Below are 24080 nucleotides of genomic sequence, written 5' to 3' on the forward strand. Positions count from 1 at the left end.
AAAAAGCACTGCCAGCACCCTCAGAGCTGCTGCAGCCAAACAGTGCTTCTCTCCCCACCTTCCCTTCTCACACAACTCATGCACCAAATTTTATGTGTGGCAAAGACCAGTGCAATAAAAAGAGACCAAACAACATGCCTGTGCTTTTAAGTACTTACCTAAGCAGAGCTTTGTCCTTGTTAAGATGCTGGAAGAAGGAAGGCTCACAGATGAGCTGGCTTTCCTGACAAACCTGTTTACAGGATTTTCCGGGTTCAGCAATTTTAACTTGAAGGGCACTTAATGGAGGCCACATCACCTGCCCATGACAGAAATCCTGCAGTGACAGAGGAGATTTTATGATGATGTGTTCGGTCCCTTGACAGCAATTTTCCCCATTAGTAAAATAAGTGGTTATCACCCAAACAATCATTTTGCAGCTCATTTTAGTTGTATTAAAATCAATAATTTAAGCACATTTAAAAAGAATATTTAATCTTTAGCAGGAGGAAATTACCACCTTTGATTTTTACTTGAAATGTAGTATCATTCTTCCCAAAGAAGCTTCTTTCCTACCCTTACCTTTTTAAATTTATCATAAGCAACTCTAGCCAGTCCCTTTCCTTCCACACACCCAACCCATTTTGGATTTTTCTCAGAGGCTCCTGTTTCACTAGCTTGGTGCAGGCAGAACTATTTTCATAACAGCACAAATATCAGGAGGACGTTCTCATGGGAGAAGAATTCCAGAGGCCATTTAGGAGAGAAATGTCTCAAGTTGCCCATGGGAAGAGCCATGTGAGAATGATCTGGGGACTCAATGCTATGGAGTGAGCTGGACTCATAAAAACCTGAAGATTTATATAAAGCAACCAGAAGTTTATTTGTTCTTTATGGTTGAACGGCTGCTAATTCAAAGTGCTTTCCCAACACTGAAAAAAACCTGGCTATAAATAACATCTGCAGTCAGGTGTCACCATAGCGGGAAGAGGGAGGGAAGAAATGACACCTGAACACACCTGCTCGCAAAAACTGTTCAAAGACAAGTTCTTATGGTGTTGACATTTAAAATGAGAAAAGGCAAAGAAAATTTTAATCACTGGTTTTATATAACATTCCACAGTACCCAGACTATATTTTAACATTTGGCAACTCTCATCAAAAGGTGATAAAACAATTTGGGCCTGGTCCATCGAGGTTTGCTTTCTTTGGATAACGACAAAACTTGTATGAACAGGTCCCTCACTGTGACCTAAAGCCCTCAGTGATCTAGCAGTTCTCAATATCAGTTTGCAGTTCTTTTATTCCATTTAGATTTCCTCTGTTGAAAGAGGAAGTTTTCATACTTCCAGTTCTAACCATAAATTTAGTATTATACAACCATGAAACAAAGAATATCCTGAGTTGGAAGGGACCCATGAATTTCAAGGTGAGACAGGCCTAGTCCTGCTGTCACAGGAGGTGTCCTCCTTCCTCTGTCATTTCTTGCTCTTGGATGAATGGCCTCACTGCCTTTGCCAAGCTCTGGTGCTCAGCTGACCCTTTGCTGAGCCAAGTCAGCTTTCTAACCTAGTAGAGCCTTGCCAAAAACATTTTCTGCTGGGTTACCAAGTACTCTTCTTGACCACATCTTTCAAAGTCAGCCTGTGTGTTCCACAAGCCCAGTCTGCCCCATCCAACACCTCCCAGATTTGCAGCAGGGAATCCCTGCTGCTTCGGCTGCAGTTGTCTGGCTGCTCCTTTGATGGCAGTGCCAAAATTTAAGCAGTACCACCCTTTGGTTCCCACCCTGTGCTGCTGCTTTGCAGAGCAGACACAACTGTCTGTGCAACCACAGAGCAAACAGGATGGATTTAGCAGATGGCCTGGATGCACCTCACAGCCACCATGGGCTGCTGGCAGGGGCAGTGGAGTAGCTTGGAGTGAAAGCTGGTTTAATCCAGCTGAAGGTGGCACTGCTAAACGTGAAACCACAGCTCACAATAATTCTCTTACCTCACACCATAAAGACCTTTAGCCCAGCTGTTGGATCTGAAGGTTCAGGACATTCACCAAACCTTTCTTGCGAACACTGTCCTCCCTCCTGGCCCTGAGCTAAGGCCCCAGAAGAGGAACTCCAAACACCTCCTTTAAATCCTACAGTTTCACTGTTCCACAGAGTGACTTGTGGGTGAGTGTATCTGGCCCCATTCTCTTCACACTCAAACATCCCCTGAAGACCACAGGGGGTCAATGTACTCCACAGCCTCTGAACCTGACCAGCTCCAGGTATCTTTGTTCCTGTTTCCAGCTCATGCTGCTTTCTCTGTTCTGCCTGCCTCCCACCCCAAACTCCTCAAAATAAGGTCTCAGCTTTTATTTTTGCTTCATCTGACACATTAATCAGGTGCAGTGCTAAGCACATGCAGTTAATAATGATGCTTGAGCATCTCTGGGGCTCTAAAACACCACTGACTTTTGACAATTAGTCAAAGCAATGATCAAAATTGCACTGCTCTACTGATTTCTGAGAAGCACAAAGCAGGGCTTAGCCCTTGGGGGAGGGCCAGAGGGGAGAGACAGGTTTCCCCCACAGGTGCTATCTCTAGACTGTCTCTTTTTCTCCCTTACACTGAGCTCCATTTCTTCTTGTATTCACAAAAACTCTCAATTATAGCTCACTTGGGCAGAAGAACCAAAAGCAGAAGAGATACTTTTATAGGTTATGTCATCAATACAGCAGCAAAAAGTTTTAAGTGTGTATTGGTAGGAAACTGGAAATAGCTGTGCCATGTTAACTGCACTTCTGACCTGGAACTGTGTTATTCTTTATGACTGCCTTTAGTACACACACTTACAGAAGTACAGGTACAGAAAAGCGTGTCCAGTGCTTTTGAAAGGAATACTGGCAATTAAATGACATATCAGAGATAAAAGTTATTTCTATCTCTCTTCTGCAGCAGCCAGAACAAAAGGCACAGCTGGCTCCTGCAACAGATCGGGCTTGGGCAGAAATCCAAGCAAACATACAGTTTCTAGAAACCAGGATCCCATGTAAATCTCCAACTCAACATCTTCAGCTGCTCTCAGCTGGCAGTATGCACAGGGAGCAAAAGTCCTTTAAGAAACTGGTTTCCAAACCATTTAAAGCTTTATCGATTGAAACTAAATACTTGAAAAATCTGCCCAGAGGCTGTAGCCCAACTGCAATTCTACCAAAGAGTATCAGTATTTATGTGATCCTTCATGATCCAAAGCTTTTTTTTGTGTACACAGTTAAAGAAGTCACATACACACTGAAAAATTACTTTGCCTTTCTGCTTTCATGTAACACCAAGGTCTGCACAACTATTATTTCTACTTGGACAGCAACAACACTGAGAAGCTTTAAAATGGAGAAGGTCCTTCCTTTCCAACACAAACCAAGATTGTCATCCCACAATAAAAGCTCATACCTGTTTTTCAATAAATGCATTCATCCTCTGAAGCATTCCCTCACACGTAAATTCATAGGGCAAATAAGGGTCAATCTGTGGAAACAGAGTGTGTTAAGATTAAAGGGTTTTTTGTTTCAATCAACTTTGTGTGTTCCAAATACTCCATTATAGCTCAAGTAGCAACAATAAATACAAATAAACTCATTAACAAATCACAATTTTACTAACCCATCAGCAGTTTAAGCTGAGTTTTGCTCCTTTTTAAAGGCTGTAAAAGTTGCTCCATGAGTAACTTTAAGGAAACCCAAGGTGTATTGCAAAGTGGCAGATGTAAAGCCTGCCTGAGATCCTATGGGATTCCAGAGCTCCTGTTTTAACTAAGTTTCAGTTCTGAAGCTGAAGTGACAAAAAAGAATGTGATACCTTTGAAAATTACTTCAAACTTTTTTTTCCCCCCACCTTGAAGTGCCCTCATTATCATTCCACACCAAAAGTGCACAAGCACTTCTGTGGTAGTTATGTCAAGGCTACAAAATCAGTCAACAGAGTTGAGCAGTATTTGAAGAATTTGCAATGCTCTAAGGATCAACAACGAAACTTCCTCACTGAATGCACAGAAAATATAGACTACTGTATAATTCACATATGAAATTCACATTTCTATATGAATTCACCCATGCTTACGTTTTTTCAAGAAAAAACCTGACATATCCAGTACTAAAACATGATAATTTAGAAACCACAGATACGTAATAACCATTTTTTTCTCCAATATCCTACCAAAGTGCAGCAGTCATCAGACTAACATTAGGAAGCACTCTACATGCAGTACACACTACACTCTCAAGCGTTGATGGCTAATTGAGGACACATTTCTCACCTTTTGATTCAAAATTAATTTCACAGCCTTCTCAACTTCAGAAAGATCATTGATGTCTACAGTCCAGACATGGGGCTTCCCAATGTAAACTTCAGCATAGGGATGCTGAGATGTCAACTGAAATAAAGAAATGATAATGGTAAAAACTAAGGTATCAAGATATTCTTACCTCTCACTCTCTTAATCACACTTTTTGGATGAAAAGCAGTAGGATAATGCAAGAATTCAGCTAGAATCTAACAGTCAGCATCACACCTTCTGAGTTATCTTTCAGATTTTCTCTTATTTAGAGAGCGAATTTAGCTGGAAAACTGAAAATCAGATGGTGCAGATCACAAATAACATATGTGCAACCTTCAGTTTGATGCTTTGATCCTCACAATGACCCACGTCACAGAAGACTTGAAATTACTCACACCATGACCCTGCTTCCCCACAGTTCATTCCCAGAGCCACCCTCCTTTTCCACAACCCATCTCTGCCACCAGTCCTGGTCAGACCTGCATGACTGGTTCCCAGAGATGTCACCCTCACCCTGACTGTCTCTCCTTCAGATAATGTCCTCATCTTTTTTTTCCTTCAGATTTCAAACATTTCCAAAGTTCTGTGAGTAACAGTATATAGGGAATAATTTCTATCACACAGGATGAATTCTCTGCTGATAGTACAAGAGTAATTTGACCTCAGGAAGGGTGTTCACTGAATTTGTTTTCTGACAAAGTGGTGAGGAAAATAGCACTTAAGGTAACTAGGAAGAGCTGCATTAGAGTTGCTTTCAGAACTTGCAGGACAGCACTAAAAGTAATTTTTGTAACAGGCTGCCCAGGAGTGAAAAGGAACATGCAAATGAACACACTGAAAGGGACCAAAAGCTACAGAAGAGGGGAGTGGTTCACACCAGCCTCAGAAGACAATTGTTTTTTAAATAAATACCAAAAAACCCCACAGGATAGATTATTTATAGACATTGTTTATACAGCTGCCTCTTTACGCTATCTTTATTCAAACTGCAGAAAATCTGAAGCAGGAAACTGTGTTTGTTGGGCAGAACCTTCTCCTGCACTAGGCATACACTGTACTTGAGCTCTTCCTCAAGTGAATGCAGGAAACTATTGCATTCACTACTAAAATTACTAAAAAACCTAATTTTATTCTTTTTAAATTTGCCTATTGCATTTTGCTTGTGGATGAGGTAAGCCAGTCTTATAGTCACACAGCAAAAATCTGTGCTGTGAGAGCAGTGCTCCAGGGGACTCTCCACGGGCTCCCACCTCATGGCTCAGGCAGTGAGGTAGAGAAGAAAACTGACATTCTAACCTTTTTTTTTTTCAATAGTATTTCTACTGCTACTAGAACTGTATGTATTTAAAAATTTGGGTTTCCAAGACTGAGTTCCCAGGGCGCTTATGTCTGGACTTCATAGGCAGAAGCTACATTCCTATTGCTTTCTGTAACAACAAAGAACTTTCTACTGCTCCTTTAAAAATATGAATATAACCCAGTGTTTTAAATTCCACAAAGCATTAGGAATATTCTTTAGACTCTTTCTCTACCATCTCAGACAGACAGATGGCAACATTAAAGCCAGATCTGATCTGGAAGATGAACCACTAAACTTCTCAGACTAGTACTTGGTTTAAGTATTAAGAGTAACCAGCAACATACTTTTACTGTATGAGTTATTCCGTATCTATACTATTAAAAATATTAAGACTATTTATTTCCTGGTACTGAGATACTTTGGCTAGCTGAGGCTTATTGTTTTTAGACATGCTCCCTCTGTATATAATTAAAATATATAAGAATTCCTATAAATAAATTTGGAATTAATTTCTAATTTCACGTTTGGGTTTTTTTCCTTCATAAAAGGAACAAATGAAAGAAACCACATTCATCAAGTACACATTTCTAACAGATTTAGCATACAATGTTTTCTTTCTTTGGCAGGAGGTGGGCTGGAACGGAGAAGAAATACTGGTACAAATAATGGTATAAAACAAGAGGCTTGAGGATGACTTTTCTTTTTTCTTTTTTTTTCCTGTCTCTCTCCCTCAGCAAAATCTTGTCCCAAGATAAAACAGCTGCTGATCTAAAAAAAAATATTATAATTTCCAGGTTTTTTACAGTTTACAGTACCCCATCATGGGGGTAGAGGAGACACCTCCTCCCCACAATTCTACCTAGAACAATAGAGAAACAGTAAATTGCAAAAGTTACTTTACAAAAGCACTAAACACAGACTTTATCTTCATATTTGTGTATGGATAACCATGTCACAGAACTGCACAAGCTCTTTTTGTTCTCCTTTAACACTTGAAAAAACTGAGAGAAGCATTTAAGGACTTTCTTAATCCCAAAGAACCAGTACATGGATTACCGGCAATCGGATCTAAATGCAGTTGTGAAAACCAGTTAGAGAAAAGGTTACTGTCAAGACAGGTCAGCAGGGCATGTGAACACAGCAATATTCCTGATGGATATACATTATGTTACTTTGGACTAGAGCAGTCAATAGGGATTATTTTTCTGTACAAATCAGGTGCATGGCATTTCTGTTAGTGCTGACACATGCCATCGGGATTTACCATGGCATTCCAAGCACTGAAATTCCTACTAAGGAGTTAGGTGGGTTCGGATTATTTACTGAGCACGACCAATTATAGTGTCTGGGCACAGAACAACTGGAAACGAGACAAACAGTCGAGGAACCCATCAGAAGAAAAGGTTTGAGAGGTGCAAGCCCAAGAAGAAGGTTAAACAGGCTTTTGTTTCCTTATTTCTGTCTTCTTTATTAGCAACACAAACTGTGAGAAGGGGCAGGTTTCAGTTTGTACAGGACATGAATTCAATGTATAACAAGCTAAAAGGCGATTACAGTCCTGGATCATAAAAATCATAAGGAATTTATGTTACTGGTTTAAAATGGGAAACTGTCTTTTGTTCGACCAGCTGATGCTGATCAGAATGCAATTTATATGGCCCAAGAGTAACCAGAATTGGGAAATAAGGCTGTACAAAGTTCTCATCATCTACATATTACCTGAGAGCTTTCCCTTCAGGTAAATATGTAAAGGAAATATGTATATACACCTATGAACAAGCCATGGTCACAGACAAAAGTGCTAATGTCAGAAATGGCTACGTGACTGTTAAATGCTTGTAAGTGGTATGGGCTGAATTTTACCTACACTGAAGACGAAAAATATTCCAAAGTCAGTGCCAGGATGAGGGGTTAGTTTACTTAGCCTCATTTATTTCTTACTAAAGTCTAAACACACTGGCTGTTTTGAAAGCTTGAAGTTTGGTTTTCCTGTTCTCTTCAAGAGTCAGTTCTCCAAAAGTCTCCAGTGTTTAACCACAAACACTATGGGCTGTGAACATTAATACCTCAGCTCAACAGTGCCTTGAACAGATCCTTTCTGGAGAAAAAAAAATCCCAAAACACACACAACCACCCACAAATGCCATTTTCATAATTTATTTCAGTGCCTATTTACTTCCTGCACAGTACACTGCAATGTCTGTCTCTTCCACAAAATAAAACCACTTTCAAATGACACATCATGTGTCAGATGATGATCTGTTCCTGGGCAGAACATCAGATTTCCAAATGAAACTTCAGTTCTACCAATAAGAAGTAACAAAATGTACATATAGGCAAATCTAGAGGTAAAGTTTAACAGTATATTAACAAAAATATTTTGATTATCCTATAAAAATAAGGACTCATAATCCCATCAATGGCTAAAGAAAAAAGCAGTTGCACACCTTTGGCAATAAACCGTGAACATTTATGCAATTTTCCCTACACTGTGTCACTAAAAAAAACATCCACAATCACTTTCAATAAAAGAAATTACCAAGACTGATAAAGCTTACCTCTCGGAGTGTAGGTTTGCCTTTGAAAAAATCTGTGTTTTTGCTACTTTTTGGTGGGTTAAATCTTAAATTTAGAAAAGCACATCCATTAGCAATAGCCTCTAAGGGAGCCGGCCCTTCATATGGAAATCCAAGACCAACAAACAGCTGAAAAACAGAAAACAAGGGCTGTTTTAATTTTTGTTATTTACAAGAATACAAAGCTGAGTGCTAGTTTAAAATAAACAATAACCCATTCTAAATGTACCAGCCTAAAAAAAAAAAATGTTAAGAATAAAATGGGATAAATTCAATAGCTCACCCCCTCCCACCCAAGCAGTAATGGAATGTCCTGTAAAACACATTTGACAATAATCTTCTGTAATGAGCTGAGGTGGTTTTCCATGGAGCTGAGGCAACAACAAACCCTTTCACTTATTTTTTTGAAGAAAAACCAAAGTTAGTGGTTTGATTGCGGTTGAAATGAAACTGCTGGTGCTTTCCTACAGGTACAGGCAGCAGGCTCAAGGAACAGCTACACTAGTGTTTTCCCCCTCTTCCAAACCTGCTGGGTTTGCCAACATGAACTTGCTCCTGGCACACTAATTAAGGCTCCTAATTAAAACGGTAGGTGGCAGCAAACATCAGCTCACGGCGCTGTGCCGAGGCAGCAAGAGCCTGCACAGGCTTCGGAGGGTTCAACGCCTCCAAGGGAAACCAGAGCAAAAAAGCATCCTAAAGCTTTTCCTACATCACCTGAGATTACAGGTGCTCTGGAAAATATAAAAAGACATTAAATGTTTTCTTCAGAGTTGCCTGAAAAAATCTTGACCCCTTTCCTGGCCAAAGATAATTAACTCCCCTGAATTAAACATAGGATTCTTCATCTTCATTTGAGTGTCCAGATATAATGGGAGAAATACAAGCTCTGATTTGTAACAGCAATTTCTCAGCACTGCTGCATAACTTAATGTATGTATGGAGAGAGCTACTGCCTTTTACAAGAAAATAAAGCACAACCTTCATAACTATTAGGATCATGTATTCAGGATGCATGTATTCAAGCAGGTCAAAATATACTATTCTGCATTAAATCTTCTGCAACATGGAAATGAATCCTGCTAAAAGAACATTCACAGCTGGAGGCTCTTCCTAGGAGCTGGTGCATAAACCTGTATTCAGTCTTGCCGTGCACAGGCATTGCAGCATCAATCCTCTCCATCCCATGGCAACAACACTATAAATTCAGAGTTGGCTCATTTAAAAAAAATGCATGTTAACACTTCTCAGCATAGTTGAGGACATACAATTTGCACTGCATGGAGTTGAATATTGTTATTTCAGTTTTCAATATTCAGTTTTAAAAAGTTGCCTGCTTGCAAAAAGTTTCCCAGCTATCTCGCAGATTTAAATCTTATAGAAACTCTCCCGTGGCTGATAAGAAAAAGATCTGGAAGACTATCTCCATTAAAGACAGATTATCTAAATTCAGGTTTTATATATGGCATAAGATATATTACCTGTCAGTCAGATGAGATACATATTAAATTTCATCTAAAAAGAGGCTGAATTTACAGAAAGGTATGTCTTGAAAATAATGACTTATGGATATGGAACCATTTCATGCAATCTGCACATAAAATATTATTTATTTAAACTACTCCTTAGTTCAGGCAGAAAACCAGCTGAGAACCAGCAATTAAACCCATCTGAAGTATCAATTCTCCTATGATCCTGTGTTTGTCTGTTAGGTAGGGAATGCTGAGTTGTTTGCTTAGTTTTGCACTTTTTTAATAAACTGCTGCTGTGCACTGCTGAGTTCTGTGTCTGACTGGTCCATTTATTTTGGAGGAAGCTCCATGGGGAAAGAAACATGGGTTTATGTTTTGACAGCACAGAGCACACTGTCATCACTTAATCTATAATAAATAGCTTACCACCTGTTTCTCATCCATTTTCCAACCTCACCTCTAAGCAGCACTGCACCTTTGAAAGAAGAAAGAAGGATGTGTCTGATCACTAGAACAGTGTGTGTGTGCTGCCTGTTGGCCCGAGGTTGCAACAGCTGCCTGTAGCTCCACTAAGTCCTTTTTTCAGCCCTCCAAAATCTTCTATCAGTCTCCATTCACATTGTCATCAAGTCAGCTGAAATTCCCAAACTGAATCTAGACCCTGCTCCTGAAAATTGTCCTTTATGATGTGGAAGGTGTCCTTGCCCGTGGCAGGGGTGTTGGAACTAGATGATCTTTAAGGTCCCTTCCAACCCAACCATTCTGTGAGTCTCTAATGTTCCTTGGTCAGCCAGTATTTTTATATGGAATAAAGAGCAAAGCTGAGAAATATCTTAAATGCCTTTGAGAGAGTTTTGTTCATTCTGATTAAAAGAGCAGGTATTAGAGAACACAGGCCATTTTTGTAACTCGCAATGCTCTCGTTTCCTAATCATTTGAATTATATGCACCTTGTTATTTCCAGAAAGGCTAAAACAATCTGTCAAGGTACTTCCTAAGAGAATGCAACAAATCCTGCAAGTCACTAATTGAAAAACAAGTAAAAAAAGAAAAAAGTAGAAATAACAGTCAACAGTTTTCAGGTACCATCCATCCTCAGAACAGTTGAGGCTGTGAGGAAGACAAGGCTCTGCCCCACAAAGAGTAAAGATTTAGAACGGACTGTTTTTCCACTATTTTTTGATATAGATGCACACTGTTGCCTCCACCCCACTATGGTTTTTAGGATACTTTCTTACCAGTCACTATGTCTGGTAACCCATTCCACCACAAAGAGGCACCTCCATCCCACAGCTGAAGATCTACATTGCAAAACTCCAGATGTGAGTGACCATGTTGGTAACAACACAGTGGGTACATGTGGCTAAAAATATTAGCCCTGATCTGACTTTGTTAGCTGCAGCAGAATTGCCATGCAGGATAGAATTCCTTTATGCTCTGCTAGTTGATTAGTGCTTGAAACCATTTCATGTTCTGTGTGTGAGCATTTTGCTCACCTTTCAAATGCTTCTTAAAGCAAGAACCATTATTTTTCCCACAGTGCTTTAAGTGGGCACATGGCACAATCAGCTCTGTAGGCTGATGCCTCATGCAACGTGATGATTGCCAGGGGGAGATTACAGTATAAAAGTATATCTAAAAGGGATAACAGCAAATAAATGCAGATGTAAAATCATCATGGTAACAGCAGTGTGGGTTTTTTAGGAAAACGTTCCTTTTTAGTAAGGTCTGCTACCCAGATGTGTCTGTGCCTGTAGGTCTGCATGAATCAAAAAAGGGGATTTGTATCTGCAATCTCACTTGCCCAACTTGAGTAAAGCAGGTATTGAAACCCTCAAGCAGGAATACTTAGGTTTTCATTAAAAAGGTTCTTCAGGAACCTCTTCTGCCTTTGCAATGAACTGAGCCCCTCGTTTGGAATTTCAGAATTTTGAGTTGGCCACCCAGCATCACACTAGTCAAGACACCACTCTTTTCTGATTATAATGTAGGCAGTCCTCTCACACTGCAGTATTTAAGTGGAGATTTTCTGGCACAAAAAGTGACTCACAACCACTCCTGTGAAAAAACGGTGTGTTTCTATTTTTTTCGGAAACCATTGACTTTCAGCTGATGCTAAGCAATTTGTGGAGTTTACAGTACCATATCAAACTATTATTAAAATGAATAAGCAAACAAACAGGCTTTCTAAATTACAGCCAAAAGTAAAAAATAAGGAGTGAATGCTTTACTTCACTGACTGTAATTATGACTAGCTGAATATTTAAGAGAAAAAATTTCATATTCCAGAGACTAAATGCTATAGTTCCATGAACAGGAGTGTTTATCTTCTCCTCTCCCCTTTCTGACATTACTGCACTTTATCTAATTTATTCTGTCAGGTTGGTAGGTTTATCACCACTTTTATATGCCTCCTTACTGAACTTATATATTATCTTCTGAACTACAGAAAGAGGAATATAGCAAAGGTTAACTATCTTGCTATATTTTCCTCATGAATATAAAATACTTTCTGGAAAAGTCAATTCTTTTGTGATTGAAACAACTTGAGAATAGAATCACTAGTTAAATGTCCTTTCAGCTGATTTTGTGAAGCATGTGGAAGTAAAAATAGATAGTCCTTCATAAAAGGCAATATGAAAAACAGTTTGTTTTCCTGTCTCTGTCTAGGCAGGGTGTTGCTCCGGTTTTTATTAATCACCACTCAGAAACCATAAATCCCACTTAGTAAAAGAATTTGAGCTCCCTCAAAAATGTACAGTGACCTGAAGCAAAAAGTTGCATCTGAAACTTTCTCGAAAGGAGAAATATTTCTCAAGAATTCAATACTGGTTCTTCCAAGAGAGTCTAGTCCAACTCCTCCAGCTGCCCACTTGGCAAGGAGCCATGGAAGTTGGCAGGAAGGCTGCCAGCTCGCCTACCCTATTTTCCTCAGACGTGATGAATGGCTTTACATCTTCTCATTAGAAACTGTAGACATGTCTCGTTTTTGTCATGCACTACACAGCTGAACTAGCCATGATGAGGCTCAAACAGCCCCCTCCTGACTGGAAAACTCACTTATTCTGAAATGTGCTGCTTTATAACACACACCAGAATGAAATGGCAGCTGCATGCTTCTGAGAATAACTGTGTCCTACAGAGACCAAATACATTTTGGGAATGCAAAGCTCTGACTAAGAATCACAGGACTGAGCCACTACCTATTGGTATTTTGCTGTCTAAGGGCAAAATGAAGCAGTTCAACATAAACTGACACTTCTGAGTACACTGAACCATCTGATTTGTTAAAGTATTATTTAGCCCTCACTCTGTGAAAACCAGAACATTTGTCAGCTGACCTTAGAAAAACTTCCAAACACAGTGTTGACATCACAAGCAATGACAGAGAATTCTTGCCCTTGGTCTCAAAACATCTGAAAGCTTCTGGAAGCCTAAAGACAAAGGTTGCTGCTGGGAGACAGCAACAGCAGCCCTTGATGGTCCTGGCCAGCATTGTACCCACAGATGTTCCCAGCCCAGAGTTATGGCTCTGCTTATTCACACACTTGCAGCACATGGATAGTCTGGTGACAAAACCCCCTAACTAAATTCATTAGGGGACTCTGGCCATGTTGCCTAGTGAATAAAGTGATTATGGTAAAAAAGTGTCCTTGTACATCACCGTATGCATGTGCACACACACACTGGGGTCCTCAGGGCACAAAGCTCCCATTCAAGTCAGCCTGATTTTTGCGGAAAACCTGCACTTGTTTTAGAAATTCAAGCCATGATCCATTTGATATAAACACACAACTGACCTACATACACAGCAGATGGCCACTAGTGACAGGTGAGTGGTATTTTATAACCAGCTACATTCAAGTATTGCCTCTTAAAGGGTATCAGAATCTGAAACTGTGAACATACAAGCAACAAGAAGACTTAGAACAAGTACATGTGTTGATCAACACTGACAGGTAACCATATGCTAAGGCAGAACAGCCGGAATACCTATGGGATACTAAGCATCAGCCAGCAAAAAACATAAACCCCACTACTCCCTGCACACCCTCCCAATCCACCTTCAACTAAAAATGTCCAAACAAATTAGATGGTAAATCTCAGTTTCCATTTTCAAACCCCAGATGCTGCTGTTTCACTTCTTCTGTTCAATTAGATATATTGAAACAGTATCAGACAGGAATAATAAGCAAAATTCCTGATGCAGTAAGCCATATTTAATTTCATTTCAGTGCAACATTAGAAATACATTGCACTCCCATTTCCCCGACAGTAATAAGTATGAGGAGAAGCAGATGGACTATTAATGGCTTATTATCAAGGCAAAGTTTTGTTAGCCTGGCTGCATCATAAATAAATAATTTCCTTAAAAGGAAAACAGCTTTTGTCATTTGCAAACCTGCTAACAAAAGTTCAGAAAAGCCACATGAAAATATTATTTGCAGATGTAATTTTTAAAAAAAGTTTATTAAGAAAGATTGTATCAAAAAGATAATTGGGGATAATTGATAAAAATATGACTTCCTTATACAGGGTTCTGAAACACACTGATGTGTTTCCCAGTGTCATCTACTAAGAAATGCAGCAAATTCTCAGGCGATTTTCCCCAACATTATGAAGGAAAAACCCGACCATAACCAATGCTGAACAATAGTAGAGAAAATCATGAAAACCTAAAGTGCTTGTAGGACTCCGATAACAGTACAGTGCAGATCCATGCTTTTCACCAAATCCTTCTTGTGGAAAATAAGCAACTTACTGTCTCGGGAGCACTTCACAATCACAAGACAGTCTCTTCCATCTGATATTCCAATTACTAGTCAAAATTGAGTGAAGCTACTCTGCTACTTCCTGTGACACAGAATCCATGCAACTAAGCTGCATAATATGTAGGTATCAACTTGAATTTGTCCTAAATTGAATGTGTCTTTACATTGCATCTTAGAACACAACAAATATAACCAATAACAACTAGATGAGTTATCTAGTTAATATTGAAAAGCAAGTCTTTTATTGTGATACCTGTAAAATGGCTGATAAAGACCTAGATGAAGACACAGGCAAACATAACTATTATTATGAACTGCTATTTGTAAATTATAAGGACTGAATAATTCTACAGGGATTCCATTAGCTTCTTTTACTATTTCAGTGAATAGAAGACACGTTTTTTTCAGGAGGCACTGTTCGTGCTTGGGGTTATTACAAGGTCAATATTCTTCCCACATTATGATTAACACAGGGATTTCCTACTCCACACAGGCAAAAGCTGTGTAATCTCAGATTATCTATGACGAAAGTAAATGTTGACTTTTTAATGTGCAACATTATGTGTATCTGTATGCATCAAGTACATACACACAGTGGTTGCCTTTAAAAACTCATAATTTACCAACAGCTGTCACACAGAGATGTCAAATTACCAACATTTTCCCAAGTACTTAAAGATGGAGATCTCTACATTTGTGTGGGAAGCCTGGGAGTGGCTTGCTCTTTTCTTTCCTTTTTTTTTTTTTTTAATAGATTTTTCTGTAGAAGTGCACAGCAAGAAACTATCAACAGGGACGCAGTTCCACAGATTTTGCTAATTTTAAACATACAACCCTCTTCTTTCACCAACTTGAAGTTAAACATCCTATTTAAATGTAAACTACCAAAGTGTTTTAATGTTGTAAAGTGCCACAAAGATTTCGGGAATGGCACAGAATCCCAACAAAGCATTTTAACTATGGGGACAGAAGTTATTTATTTCCATATCGTCCCTTATCTTGAGTTCCCTTGACTCTGGAGCCACAGGCAAAGCACACCACAAAAAGCATGCTCTTTTGCTCACTCTCTCTGCACAGCTGAAGCAGAGGAAGGACATGAATGGCAAATGAAGTGCTTGCTTTTCTTTTCTCCCTGAGAGAGCAGGGTCGCTCTGGGTTAAAGTCATTGCTAGGGCAGAGCAAGCATGCGACTGCACAGCTCTCGGCTGTTACCTAACTTTGACCTCAGGGATGGGAAACAAAGCACACTCTCAGCTGATAATCTCCTTGAGCTGAATATCACACTGAAGAAAATGAAAAATGCATTTATCCCTGTTTCTCAAGCTGGTTGTTAAATGTGCCTATAGGTTGTCACGTCAATTTTCTAATAAGAGCTGTCAATCCAAAAAACATGGACATGATGAGAAATGTATTCTTAGCACACAGAAGATGACTTAAGATCCTTCACATTTGATAATTTTTTTCCCAGTGCTTTTAAATTAGGAGCTTATTCATAGGAGGTGAAATGCATGCACTCCAGACACTGCCTATCCGGAGCTATTTTTGCCACCACTCCCACTTGACAAACTTACTTTGGTTTCTCTCAGTAGAAACTGCAAATCCCGCCCGCTGAGTATCCCATGGTTTTTTACATAGCCAGGAATATACATGGTGCTTGTCCCATGAACAGTTCCATGGACCTCCATATAGGTGTGGATGACATCCAGATAAGCCTTCTTATCCTGTAATGGCAATGATAAAATATTTTCAGTCTTTACAAATTTGAAGCCGCAATATTCAATCCAGTATTCAAAAGCCAGTAAGAGAAATTCACTCATTCTTATTTGATCTCTATGTTTGATCTTTCATTACATTATTAGTTTTGTTTTCTTCTAGACTGGAAGTAAACTGCAGCTTTTTCATTCATAGTCTAGGTATAAATAAATCTATACCAAGGTCCTCTTAATTTCTAACTGGACAAAAACCAGGTCACCACCAGACAGCTGCAATCTCAGTATGCCTAAACTATACTTGGCCTAAAAATACTAAACCCTCATTTTGAAATAGCAATTTTTCACCGTTTTTGTCAGAGATGCGCAAGAATTAGTTTACCTTCTTTGTGAAGAAAACTGTGAATGTCACCTTAGTAAGACGTAGTCTTGCCAACTGAAGAACTGAACACACACCTTTATCTAAATACCCATTATCTGAGTCCCATGAGATGCCTACAAATATTCCACTTACCTTAAGTTTCAAAGGCATTTTGGAAAAAATGCAGAGAAGAGTAAGGGCTTTAGTGTTGCATTTAAAAAAAAAATTATGAAAAAATTGTACACCATCCTAATTTGCAAACAAGATTTACTTTAATTTTCAATGCCATATGTTTTTTGAGTTTTAAAGACTACTGGCATTCCAAAGGCAATTAGCTAAAGACAGTATTTACACGCAGTACGCAGCACAGATCAGAAGATTCTCCCTCAATATTTGCACATAGTCTTAGTAATAGCTCTAAAATCAGGCAACAAGTTTCTACACTTCTTGGCAGCAAGCGAGTTTTTAAGAATTCTACTTTCACTCACTATTTTTGTCATGTAAATTCTGTTCCTCCACAGCCCTGTGTGAAAGCTGGCCAAAAATTTTACTGAAGTTCATTCAAAGGGCAAGTAGACTGGTGAAAATCCTGTCTTTTCAGATCCTGGAGGAGCAGTAAAGTATCAGGCCTAGGTGAATGAATGCTATCACTTCTTACAGCTTCCTTGCTAAATGAATTGTTGGGATGCATTTGAATGCACAGGGTATTTAATGTACATAATGATGGGCTCCTTGCTTTAGCCTGCTCTGTTAGGGACCCTGGTTGTGCTGAAGTGGAGGACCTGCCTCATTAATAAATCTCCTTACTCTGGCAGCTATGCCAAGACTGCACTGGCCAGACAATGTCCTGGGCTAAGTATTACATAAAATGGCCAAAAGATGAAGACAAAGATGCTTTCTTGTTCAATGTAGCTGCTGGTATTATTAATTAACACAAATTATTCAAAAAACTAAAAGCTTGCTCTATTTTTTATTTTTCCCTTTACTTCAGATTTGAATTGAACATTAACTGTCCATAACATTAACTGGAAGCATTACTTAAAGATATGACTAACTTCTTTCATGATTCAGAGTCTAAAACCACAGATAAAACATTTAGAATCCCAAAGAGAATCCTCACTCCTTAATTTTCTTACTTACTTCAACTCAAAAGCAACTGCTTTCATAACCATCTATCAAGCACCGTAAAAATATTATCAGCACCTTATACCTTGCCTAGATCTCACATTTCTCTCCTTTTGCAATTAAGTAGTCCTGAATTTCCACATTCCTTGCAGAGTGTTATTTTTGATCATAAAGGTATATATTGTAAGAAGCCAAAATAATTTACAAAAATAACCAGGACACTGATTCTGAACACTAAAAACACTGAAGTGGAAAATGAGAAAGTGTAAATATGACATTTATAAATGGAAAGGTTACATGTAAATAAATCAAGAAATTTGACTTGCAAACGAAATATCAACATTCCTTCTACTATTTATGCACTTCTTGAGTTTGCCTGCTAGGGAGCAGGTATAATTATTCTTTTATCTTAAATCACTTGACAGTAAACTCCAGATTTTTACTTTCTCCAAAATTAATGCAAAGAAGAATTACTGTTGGCTAGTAATGCAAACCCAGCATTCTCTGCAGTGTGCACCTAACTGCACTATTCATCCTGCTGTCCACACTGCAAACCAAGACTTGGAGCATGGAAGATAATCACATTAAAAAAAAGCAAATTATTTCTCCTCAGAATCAAAATGGAAGTGTAACAGTGAGTAACAGCTATACAAACCTTTTCTGAAACAATTTTTCAGCAGCTAAAATAAACATGCCATTCAGGAAAGTACTTTTTGTTGATCACTGACTGCAGAACTGTTATTACTGTTCATCAATCATTTCCACCTACTTTTAAAAGCACCATGATAAGGCCTTTCTCATCAAGTGACAACTATTTGATAAGTCTTCACCTAGGACAATATTGACAAGAAGGCACAGTATGAAGAGGTGAAATTTTAAGTTTGGTGGGTGAAAAATTTAAATATAAAAGCTAAAAAAACTCATCAAGAACTAAACTCTGCTCTTAGTTTTCTTGAGGTAGTAGATGGTGGTAATTAACAACTATGCTTTACCAACAGTTTGTCAGTCCAAGGTAATGACAGTATTTTGCAATTTTGGACCATTTGGGTGCCTTCACAAAACACCAAAAATTCAGCACTGAATCAAACTAAGAACCACATATGCAGAATTACAGGCCCACTGCATTACAGAAGAGCTTGATTCAGAGTTCTAAACTCCTCTATGGGTTGAAAGTTCAGACTGTAAAATGTATGTAAAAGAGCCCATATATCCAGCCTCACTTTCTAATATTGAAAAATTCAGGAGGCAATGGTTTCATAAAGCATGACAAATGTAATTCAGAAAAGTTAGTACTGGGATATATCCTTGTATATATCCTAAATGCATACTGTTAAGTCTAGAAGTCCTAATATCTTGGAGCTTATCTGTCGAAGTGTCAAGTCAAAAATAAGCCAAAATGCAGTGTACCTGCAATGTTTGACAATTGTGATTGTGATGCAAATATAACCTCTGCTCAAGAACTGTCATCAAAGGCTTTTCAAGACATCCTCGAATGATGAAAATCCTGTCTACGAGGGAACTAGAAGAGAGCACAAGGGCTGGGGAGTATTAAGAAAGTTAAATAAATAGTGTTTAACCGTAAGAGTTTTACAGTGCTAAATCACAAAAAGTAGGTGATGTCCCTGGGAGCTCAAATACGAAATTTTCAAACTGCTAGCCACTGAATTTATAAATAGATGTGGAAAAGATTCATGACTAACAAGTGTGAATTCTACACTGAACAAATTATCAGAAATTTCAATAAAGTGTTAACTACGTGACCATTTAAACCCATCAAAATTACAATAGTCAATTCTTCCTGTCCAAGGAAATCCTCTCTCCCTGGTAGTGTTCTCTAAAGAAGCCAAGCAGCATGTAGAAAATCTTTAAGGATCTTAAAGGGACTAAATCTTTGGGAGAGATTGGGAATCACTCTTGTGAATGAATAGTCATCATGAGAAAGAGAACAGAGAAGTGACAAAAGTGTGCTGTTAATACACACTATTCAAAGGTGCAAAACTGAAACTAACTTCAAAATGTTGCAGAAAAACATCATAATATTGAACACTTGGGGTTTTAAAGCTTTTTGAAAAAGCCCCCCTCAGTAATCTCAGTAAGGGACACAGTGACAAGAAAACAGACTATCCAATAAATTTAACATAACTAAAGAGACACACATGTTAAAAACTAGTCCTCGTTTCATGCATTAAAAAAAACCTGAGCTACCCAGAGTCACTCAAGAATGAAGACTTTGCATTACATAATGTATGATCATGGTCCATGAAAAAAAACAGTCCATTGTTCAGTAGCAGTCAGTCCACCCACGAACCAAGTAAAATGATAGGAATTATTTGGAAAGGAATTGAAAAATAAAGGGAATATTATTGATCTGTTCTATAAAAAGTTCTTCTCTCCTTCCTTGGATACCACTGCACTTCTGATCCCTTTTCTCAAAAAGAAGCTGAAAACAGTTCTGAGAGGGGTAAGAAGGATCCAAGATACAGGATGGTTTCCACTGTTATATACAGAAATCTGTAACAAAGTCATTAACAATTCTCCAGTTTGAAAGGGACAACTTGACAGAACATGAGAGAGGCTTACAAACCCATAATTGACACAAAAAACTGATGGGGGCAGGTTTAGAAAAATCCAAAAGTTAACAACTCCTTCTGCAACAGGTCAGAGATTTGAGGGACTCCATGACAGAGAAAGTTGCAAAGGTAAAAATGTTTGCATAGGTTCATGATCAAACAAGTACTTCGAAGTCACCTCTTACTGAGATCTCAAAAATGTGTCAACAGACAGTTTATCAATAGAGAAACAGATTTAGAAAATACACTGAATTAGAAAAGCTGGAAAGAGAGAAAATATGCAAAGAAAGTATTATGCAAGTTTGCCATGCCCTTGTTGTTCCCTAAATGTCCATTTATGGATTCTTTTTTAGGCATCTCTTCATAAAACACACATGGGCACACACATAATTTTTGCACAAAGAATGAATAAAACATCTCAGCAAAGACTTCGGTTCTTCAACCTTTGCCAGAAATCCTTATTCAGCTCCTTATGAAGGTTTGGGTTTTTTTAAACACTAAGGTTTTTATAAGAGTTGACAATTTCATTGTCATGCAATGCACACTAACACCTAGGCAGGAATTTCCTGTCCTTTGAATGGAAATTTCCACAACTAACAATGAGATGTCTTTGTGCATTCTAAGTGCTGAAGCAGAAAAGTTCAGGGGTACTGAAGAAAATAGAGTGGGGTCACAGGACGAAAAGGTTGTGTTGGTTTTTTGCTAACCAAAGACTTGTAGATGACTGTGTTGATCAGTACTGTAAGGCTTCACTAATTCATTTTGCAGCTCAAGAGTTCTGTAAAATGAGAAGCTGTAAAATGACCTGTCTGAAAGGTAAATATTCATAAAAACCAGTTTTCTTTCTTTCCTGGTACTAAATTAAATTCTGATTTTCACAATAAATATTCAAGAATAAGCCTTTAAAAGCGTACATACATGCATGCTTATTTACTGCACCTATAACTGCTTGTGTGCTTTGATTTACTTGGCTTTTTTGATCCATACTTCTTTCAGAAGGAAATGGTGAATTTCAGAAATGTTGCTTAAGTAAAGTGTCTGGCTCATTTCAATTTTTTATGTGACATAAAGCAGGACAGTGCTCCTGGTGTCTGATGACAGCAACTAGGGTAAGAGTTTTGATCAATTGATAAGCACACAGTGCTGCTGTACGTTTGGAGGAACACAGAATACAAAGATGACAAGTTTTTGAATGCCCTGACCACATAGGAGAGAAAAGATGCAAAGGAACTTTTGTCCCTTTCCTTATGTTTCTTTTAGTTAAAAAGCAGAAACGAAATGTTCATTCAAAGTACATTGCTAAATATGAGGTACAAAAACCAATCAGAAGGAAAGGAAGGCAATACTGCAAGCAGTAAGACACTGATTTCTGCCTGTAACAGAACTATTCCTACAAGTATAATTCTTCCTCTCTGACTTTCCTCCCACTTCATGCATATGATGGGAATATTATACGTCACCTGGAGTTCTAAAGGGGAGACATTAGTAAGAACAGCCTCACTGATGTGCTTTGCCATTGAGAACAAGCTAAAGATAACCATTTCCAATCTCCAATGCTTCTAAACTTGTTATGCAGACAGTATATATAAGAAGAATGCCCATCTTGTCAAGTGGCATTAGAAACAAATTCACATGTTATTTTGCCTCTAAATAGACAAATATGTTCAAGACAGCTCCAATACTCTATAATAAAGTACTAAAGCAATCATCATACACTTATGCTATGCGTTAATGACTATTTTCTGATACAAGCAACACTCTGACTTCTCTCACAGCACCCCACAAAAGAGAAATAGCAAATAGTGCAAAATGAATCTCGACTCTTTCTTCTTTCTAGGATTAAAGGTAAAATTAGTGGAATATAATGACAGGAAGTTGCAGGAAGAAGACCAAAGAAAAGACAAACCAAAACAGGAGCTAAAGCAACATAAAAGGCTTCAAACATTCCTTTATAATTGAAATATTCTGTAATTAAAGCCAATTTTGATAATGGAGAGCATTATGGGTTTCACTCACATTTTACTCATTCCTTTTTTTTTTCCCCATTTTGGCAGGAATAGGACTCTTTTTACTCCTTAGTACTGCCAGAAATGCCAGACAAAACCCCAAACCTTTATAACAAACACATCCAAAACTTGGCAAATGTTGCCCTTGACAGCTTACCTCTAAATATAACCCTTAGGAATGTGGCAAAATTCTTTAGAGTCTCCTATTTCTAATCCTCAACCCACTTAAGACTGATTTAGTTATTAGAGGAAAATAACAAGATTTCTCTTATGCTCTTTGCAGCACAAATCCTTCCTGACCTCCAGCAAAGCATACCCAGACTTGCTTACTATAATATGGGATGAATGTTACTGAGTCAGGCACAGTCACACAAGAAAAGAACCCATGTCCATGCCTATATAAAACTATGACAGCAGTTCGCTATACCAGTCCCACCCCCAGGGAAAAATGGTCCTATGCATACTTCAGTTCCACTTCAATCTGCTTGGTTAAAAATTAAACAATCTATTCACAACTGCTGTTCCCCAAAAACACCACAGTCTATGGGACTGGGATGCTTTCCCCTCCACACTGTGCTTCTCTAATGACTGATCAGACCCAGCAGTGACACGTGTATTCTGTGGAGATTACACTTCGTGTTAATTGGCCATGTTCAATATAAAGAACAGGAGCAGGATAAATAGATTAGTCTGGCTCCTTACAAGACATGGTGGCAGATGAAAAGAGCACTGAACAGGGAAAATGAAGGAAACGTGAAATAAGCAAATTACACAGACACAAGATTAGTTCAGGCTTTCTCTTGATCACAAGAATTGGATTTTATCACTCCAGATAAGACAAGCCACACTGTAACTGATTCAAAGTCTGTCTGCAGTGATTTGCGCTTTATATACGAGTGCATATGTGCATGACTGCAGTTACAATCTGCAAGTTACAGTTTTAACGTGCTTGATGTTACAAGCATACAGTACCCATTTTAATATGGCCAGACATCCAATCACATCTCAGAAAAAACAAGACAGGCAATACCAAGAGAAACAGAGCACTGACTTGAAAAGCAGCACTTCTAAAACATGTTACAAAGGACTTGGCAGAGAAGTCGCCTAAACCCGAGTTCCCACTGGTGAAAAGGGGATCTGCCTAACAATGCACATAGTATTTCCTTTTGGATTTTGTGCTGGTATGGCCCACGTGCCCTTTGCTAACATTCACATTTCAAGAGGAATGTGAATAATCCTGAGAAGGTTCAGAGAAAACAGACATGTGAGATCACTTAAGGATTAGGAAGCACAAAGCTCTCACGGGTTCAGCATATATAGGCTTTTCAGGAGATGACTACAGGTTACTTTGACCTCAACCTATATATTCCTACAGGGAAACAGAACAGAAACATCAGCAGGTCAGTAGAGAAAGTCTAACTCCTACTAGGACTGGAAATTACCATATGTAAACTTGTACCAGAAACAATGCAAAGTCTTAAGGGAGAAGGCAATTATTTGACAACTTTACCAGAGGAAACAGTGGGGTTTCAACTGTGTGCTATTTAAAAGTCAAAATTGGATGTTCTTTTCCAAAAAGCCATGTTTTTGTCTTAATTGGTCCATGAATAAGTGTGCCATACAGAATCTGAGACCAGGCAGTCACAAATCTCCCCTCTGGGCATATCAACTATTAATACATATTTCTGAATTCATGCAGACTAAATAAACTGAGAAAGATATATATGTCAGTGAAAAAAACCCTGGTGACTAAGCAACTATCTTGTTCCTTAAATCCAACTAGGATTCAACAGGTTGTTCTGCTGATGTGCACTACAAATCAGGTCAGGAAGTTTAGATGCTTATGGCAAGCAACTGTTCCTGAGAGACTGATAATGAGATCAGGAACTAAAA

The 24080-nt window shown here is 38.5% G+C and overlaps 1 protein-coding gene across 1 annotated transcript in view; it reads right to left on the reverse strand.

Moving 5' to 3' along the window:
* MGAT5 (alpha-1,6-mannosylglycoprotein 6-beta-N-acetylglucosaminyltransferase) overlaps positions 1-24080 on the reverse strand; it is a 121480-nt gene that overhangs the window by 8558 nt on the left and 88842 nt on the right. The window contains exons 12-16 of the mRNA XM_027695918.1: positions 15988-16137; positions 8155-8301; positions 4276-4392; positions 3414-3488; positions 159-316 (exon numbers count right to left, since the gene is read on the reverse strand). Of these exons, the coding sequence (XP_027551719.1) occupies positions 159-316; positions 3414-3488; positions 4276-4392; positions 8155-8301; positions 15988-16137 (647 nt within the window). The remainder of the gene's footprint in view (positions 1-158; positions 317-3413; positions 3489-4275; positions 4393-8154; positions 8302-15987; positions 16138-24080) is intronic.

The sequence above is a fragment of the Neopelma chrysocephalum genome, unplaced genomic scaffold (assembly GCF_003984885.1).
Source record: "Neopelma chrysocephalum unplaced genomic scaffold, ASM398488v2 Primary Assembly neopelma1_103b, whole genome shotgun sequence".
NCBI classification, from domain to species: Eukaryota; Metazoa; Chordata; class Aves; order Passeriformes; family Pipridae; genus Neopelma; species Neopelma chrysocephalum.